The following is a 6749-nucleotide window of genomic DNA, read 5'->3' as shown; positions in this document are numbered from 1 at the left end:
AGTTTTAGTAAGGCCTGAGACTACAATGGATATATCAGGGACAGATCTATTAGATGGTGGAAACAGTAGTAGTTCAGTCTTAGAGAGATTTAGTTTCAGATAGAGTGAGGACATGATATTAGAGACAGCAGAGAGACAGTTGCTGGTGTTCTGAATGAGTGCAGGGGTGATGTCACGGGAAGATGTGTATAATTGGGTGTCATCAGCATAAAGATGGAACCTGAAGCCAAATCTGGCAATGGTTTGTCCAATGGGGGCTGTGTAGAGAGAAAAGAGCAGCAAGACAATGACCCTAAATATACAGCCAGAGCTACAGTGGAATGGTTTACATCAAATAATATTCATGTGCTAGAATGGCCCAGTCACAGTCCAGACCTAAATCCCATTGAGCATCTGTGGTGAGACATGAAAATTTCTGTTCACAGACATTCTCCGTCCAATCTGGCTGCAAAGAATGGGAAAAATCTCAGTCTCTAGATGTGCAAAACTGGTAGAGCCAGACCCCAAAAGACTTGTAGCAGGAATTGCAGAGAAAGGTGGCTCTACAGAGTATGGATATAGGGGGCTGAAGACTTTTGCTCGTCACACTTTTCAGATTTTTATTGGGTTAAACCTTACATCATTTTCTTTCCACTTCACAATTATCTGCTACTTTGTATTGGTTCAATGGGTATGAATAATTTTGCAAGCCACTGTATCATTGTCCTACTGTGTAATTATCAGTGACATACCTCACAGATTTTTTGACTGTCAAACAGAGGCACTTACAGTTCACTGTGTGGGGGTTTCAAATGTATTCTATACTTGAATAGTGTTTTATTAAAATAAATGATGATATCTTATATACGATAATGTCTAATATACAGCTAGGGACCAGTTAGAACAATGGAACAATATACTTAAAGGGGTTTTCCAGGAACTGAAGGAATCATCAGTATTAGAGATGAGCGAACACTGTTCGGATCAGCCGATCCGAACAGCACGCTCCCATAGAAATGAATGGAAGCACCTGTGACGCTGACTTTGCCGGCGGAAGGCGTCACAGGTGCTTCCATTCATCTCTATGGGAGCGTGCTGTTTGGATCGGCTGATCCAAACAGTGTTCGCTCATCTCTAATCAGTATCAGATCCATCGAGTTAATGGAAGGCCACCGCTGCACTGTATGGACTGGAAGCTGTATACAGTTTATGTAGCTCCATACACTGAAGTGGTGTTGCTTGGAACTACAGCCCCACTACCATTCACTTGACTAGGAGTGGGGCTGCTCCCGGCCGCATCAGTTGATTGGTGTGAGGCTCAGGTGTTGAACCCTGACCGATCTGATACTGATGACCTATCCCATGGATCAATTCTCTTCAGGTCCTGGACAACCCCTTTAAGTTTATTAATGCACATCTATGTATAATATAAGGCTTAGTTCACACAGGAAGTGGAAGGGTGGATTTTGGCACCGAGAGTGACACGGGGAGCCGTGTCACTCTTGGGCCAAAACTCGCCTGGCATGACTGTCGTGGCTTCCGACTGTCGCGGCTTCTCCCTCCGGAGTAGGCTCAAATGAATGGGCCTAGTCCGGAGGTTGCTGCCGCAAGGCGGATGCCGTGGCTCAGAGCCGCGGAATCCGCCTGAAGAAAGGGCAGCTCACCTCTTTTTTCCCGCTAGCGGCAACATGCCGCTAGCGGAAAAAAGAGCGCTAGCGGTCTCCATAGCCCACCATTGTGAGGGGGCGGATTATGACAATTAAGGGGCAGAGGGACTTGAGTCAAAAGTAGGGACTGTCCAATAGAGGCACACTTGGGAGGTATGCCCTGCTTCCTGTGTTTTGCTACACTACTGTATCTAAGACCATTGTGTGATACAGTACTGTAGAGCTGGTGTATTTAACCCTATCACGTGTGATACTATTTGCTGAGCTGTTTGTCTAATGCCCTGTTCACATCTGCTTTTGTATTCGGTCCGGGGAGAGTCCACATGGAACACCCCCCCCTCCCCAAATGGAATATAAACGTAATTGCAAGCACTGTGCTGTAAAAGCACACAGACCCCATAGACTATAATGAGGGCCGTGTGATTATGATCATGTCCGCATGATTCGTGCGTGCAGTGCGCAGCAAGAACACGGACCCCATTATAGTCTATGGCGTTCGTGCGCTTTTACAGCACAGCGCTTGCAATTGCGTTTGTATTCCGTTCGAGGGGTCTGCATGTGGAATCTCCCCGGACTGAATACAAAAGCAGATGTGAACCAACCCTAAACTGTTGCACCTATCATTGAAAAACCACTGCAGGGTTCCTCCTACTGCTGGCAGAAAGATGTCTACACCCATTCACTTCAATCGGAGTTTAGGGAAGAACCGACCGAAGACCCACAAAATGTATGGGAGGACAAATTTTTTGTGACTCTGCAGCAGCAATTCTGCAGTGTAAATTGCCCTAAATTTGTTGTCTGTGATACTGTCTGCTGTTTCAGTGTATCTAAGCTTGTCATATGTGATACTGTCTGCTGAGCTGTGTATCTAAGCCTGTCATGTGTGATACTGTCTGCTGAGCTGTGTATCTAAGCCTGTCATGTGTGATACTGTCTGCTGAGCTGTGTATCTAAGCCTGTCATGTGTGATACTGTCTGCTGAGCTATGTATCTAAGCCTGTCATGTGTAATACTATCTACTACACCAGTGTATCTAAGCCTTTCACATGCTACTGTCTGCTGTATCTAAGCCTATCATATGTAATACTGTGAAGGATAAAACCCTTGTAATGATAAGCGACCCCTGAGATAAACTATGGCAGCAGACAAAAAGCTAAATAAACGCTCCATGTGAACACCCTAGAAGAAAGAGTATATGGATGACAACCATATACCCAAAGCTCACACCTCATGTATCTTCTTATAAGTGAAGGGACATTTTCATCCACTTCTCTTGTATGTGACGTGAACATTTATTTCAATTACATTTTTCCCAGTAAACCGCTTGTTTCACATATTTTTACCAATAACTCATGACATAGTTCTCATAAGTCAGTCATATTGATGTCCTGTGAAATCTACAATCTTCCACTTTTCTCTCAGAAAACGATGCAATATGACAGCCCTTACCACTTGTGTCTACCAGAAGCTAAGCAATTACAAGTAAGTCCGACGCGTTTCACACACACGAGCTTTACCACAGCGCTTCGCAAACCCCGAGACGATACCATTAGTCTAGTCACTTTTCCCGCCCTTTTCACTTGGTCCCACCCACCACAACCCTCTGCTAAGACTCCACCCCTTCACCACCTTCTGCAGTGACGTCATCGCTGAGCGACAAGAAGCGCACGTTGTATGTGGAGCGGTGACATAGCTGGGAGTTGGTCGCCTCTTCCGTGCTCGGTGTGGTAAGTGTCTGTGCTGAGACAGGCTGCGGTATTAGCAACAGGGGGAGAACTGTGTCTGTACAGGGGTATAGGCGCGGCGGTGTGGATACAGACTTTATACGGTCTATGATACTTGTATCGTTCAGTTTACACGATACATGTGTGATTTAGGGTCAAGAAATGTGACTTTTCTGCTAAGAATGTCACGTGGTATTCTTTGAGTCACATGATGGGACATTGTGGGTCATATGTTGTCATTTGAAGCATTGGGGGGGGGGGACCAAAGAGGATCTGGTGCCTTGAGGTCAGGGATGGGTCTGCTGCAGGCTTTTGTCCCTTACAAATTGCATGTACGGAATATGTGAAACAATATGAAGGATTGACTTCTGATTTGTCTATTTAGAGAACAATATGGAAGACGAACAAGAGCAGGTGATCGAAACCAAGGAGGAGGAGAAAGTGGAGGCTGAGGATGGAGAGCAGAGCGGCCAGGTGGAAGGTGACACTGAGATGGGGGAGGAAGAGGAGAAGACTGTAGAAGGCAAGAAGAAGAAGACGACTAACCCAGGAATTATATACCTGGGTCACATCCCACCCCGACTCCGGCCACGTCACATCCGAAACGTGATGAGCTCCCATGGGGAAGTGGGAAGGATTTTTCTGCAAGCTGAAGGTGAGCACAAAGGTTTATTACTGTAGTATATATAGGGGATGGCTTCACTCAAATGGTAGGTGATCTATAGGAACAGGCACTAGCCATTGTATGGCGAGCACATTCTATACACTGTGCTACTTGTGATGGCCATGGCTTCTGTCTGTGGCTGCCTGGTGTTGAACCCCCATTAGTCTGATATTAATGACTTATCCTAAGAGTAGATCATGACTGTCTAGGTCCTAGATTCTAACCTACTCAGATCCTTGGGACCCCAGCAGTCACGATAAACTGAATACCCAAGTACCTCAGTATGAATGGAGCAGTGGTGTGCATGTGTGGCTACTCTATGGGACTGACTGAACTTCTCAAGTCACAAAGCAGGTTCAATGTCAGGGGAACGGATAAGCGCTGCATCCTGACACAGCATAACCTTGTTATTTTATGGTAATGCAGTGTAAAGCATAGGAGAAATACAGAGCAACCCAAGGCCTTTGGTCGGAGAGAAGGAATATATTCAGATCACCTCAGACCCTATTAGACAGTACAGCCAAGCTGGAGTCACTTATCATAGCTGTGCCTAATAGATCAGAGCCGAAAAGCATCCAGCACTGTTTAACGTGCATAGTAGGTATCATCCAGGACTGTATATCTGCTTTAGTTATCACTCCATGTAAGAGGTTTTATTCTGCACTGTTTGCCAAGAAACTTATCCACAAACCTAATAGCAATTTTTGCCTTTGTCAGATCACCATGTCCGAAAAAAGAAGAAGAAAGCCGGCAGCAACGCCCGTGACTTCACCGAAGGATGGGTGGAATTTCGAGACAAGCGTGTGGCCAAACTAGTGGCGGCCAGTCTGAATAATACACCGATGGGTACCAGGAAGAAGAGCCGTTTCCATGATGACTTGTGGAATATGAAGGTAAGAAGAGAGTAGTTGTCTTTGTCTTCCTTACAGTCTGTGCTGGCTTTTTATGACCCCTGACCCTATCTCCTTCACAGTATCTCCACCGTTTCAAATGGTCCCATCTGAGTGAGAGGCTGGCCATCGAGAGGCAGGTGCGGAAGCAGAGGATGCGTGCCGAAGTGTCTCAGGCTAAGAGGGAAACAAACTTCTACCTGCAGAATGTGGAGCGCAACAAAAAGTTTGCCAAGGCAGAACGCAAAAAGGCAGCAGAGCCAGGCGGAAGTGTGGTGCCTGACAAGCAATGGGTCTTCACACAACGGAAGACGGAAGAAGAAATACAGACTCTTAAATCAGGGGGTGACAAAAAACGGATACAGAAACGCCAGGAGCAGGCAGAACGAGCGCAGGAACGATCACAGACCAATCGCTCACTTCTTCAGAAGATCTTCAACACTTCCTGAGGATAGAAGGGATGAAACTGGACAGTGGAGGATTGGTTTATTACTTTTACCTCCAATAAAGCGCCTTACATGGACAATCGTGCAGAAAGTCTGCTGCTCCAGTGTCCTGCAAGACAAATTCCTGTCTGCTGAATTATCACATGTTTTGGATTATTGGACCAGGAATTGTGCATCTACAAATACAAGGGCAGGTGTACCTAACATATCTGGATGTTCCATATGAACAAGGAATAGGATTATTGCATCATATCCTCCATCCAGTGAACATCTACATTCTAACCAGTTGCAAGAGATATGCTGTCTTACATCTGCAGTGTTTTACATGAGGTGGTTAGACAGACGTGTCCCTGGTAACTGGTCACACTCACGTTATTCAGGTCTCCACCTCAAGGCATAATTGGCATTGGGGCAAGAGAGCAAAGCAGATTGTTAAAATCCATTTCTGTCAGAGTAATTTAATTTAAAAGGATCCAAAACACAACTGCCCCACAGCTGGATGGGCAGATGATGCCCCAACTTTATGATGCTGCTGGGATAATGGGCTGAATTGCTGTTTTTGCAGTAGATCCCTGCCTTAGGAGACGGGGTTATTGAGTAAGGAATCTCTTCCTGTTACCAGATGCACTAGTAGGAGGCTTAAAGGGGATATCCTTAGGATAGGTCATAAATATTAGATCTGTGAGGGACCAGATGACCTGTGTGGGGTCCTGAGTGCTTAGCTCTCACTGATCTAATATTAAGATATCCTAAGGATAAGCCATTGGTATTGTGGATGACTCCTTTAAAGACTGAGGTGTAGTTGGGGCTTTTCCTTTGTAATGCACATTGACAACTCCTGCTGCATTGGTTGTCTACTGAAACCTAAACTATTTATCCAGCTCCTACTTGCAGTGTTGAATAAGTCCTGCAGGGGGTGATCATATCAAGCCATCTCTACGGGTATTATTGTCAGGACGTATAACTTGTATTTTTCTTTCTCTATTTTTTCCTTCTGAGCAGATGACTTTTTCCTACTCTGATATCTAATATAATTAATAAAATATAAACTTGTTGAACCCAGGTTTTGTGTTAAATGTTAGACCAGGGATCAGAATTCTGAATTACACCTCCCAGCATACTCCATTCATTTCCATGGGCTTTTCAAGAACAGCAGAGCAAGTGTACATAATATGCTGCAGGTTGTTATCCCTTACATTAGACCCTCAGCAGATCCCTTGAAAAGGAGACTGAATTGGGAAGAGGAGTACAATCTATCCCGAGGGGGCGACACACACTGGGCTTAGTCACAGCAAGTTTGCTGGCAACTAATTTGTAGTCATTTTCTGTTGCAGCATAGTACATGTGGATTGGATCTGTTTAAATCCCATGTGGCATAA

The 6749-nt window shown here is 45.2% G+C and overlaps 1 protein-coding gene across 1 annotated transcript; it reads left to right on the top strand.

The window, feature by feature from the left end:
* Window positions 1-3305: 3305 nt before the first annotated feature.
* ABT1 (activator of basal transcription 1) lies at window positions 3306-6430 on the top strand. Its single transcript, XM_075260386.1, has 4 exons — window positions 3306-3373; window positions 3756-4025; window positions 4752-4927; window positions 5008-6430. The coding sequence occupies exons 2-4, from the start codon at window positions 3764-3766 to the stop codon at window positions 5371-5373; spliced, it is 804 nt and encodes a 267-aa protein (XP_075116487.1). The 5' UTR covers window positions 3306-3373; window positions 3756-3763; the 3' UTR covers window positions 5374-6430.
* The last annotated feature ends 319 nt before the right edge of the window (window positions 6431-6749 follow it).

Source organism: Leptodactylus fuscus, chromosome 11 (assembly GCF_031893055.1).
Source record: "Leptodactylus fuscus isolate aLepFus1 chromosome 11, aLepFus1.hap2, whole genome shotgun sequence".
Taxonomy (NCBI): Eukaryota; Metazoa; Chordata; class Amphibia; order Anura; family Leptodactylidae; genus Leptodactylus; species Leptodactylus fuscus.
Note: the sequence above shows the minus strand (reverse complement) of the source record. Positions and strands in the feature narration are given on the sequence as shown.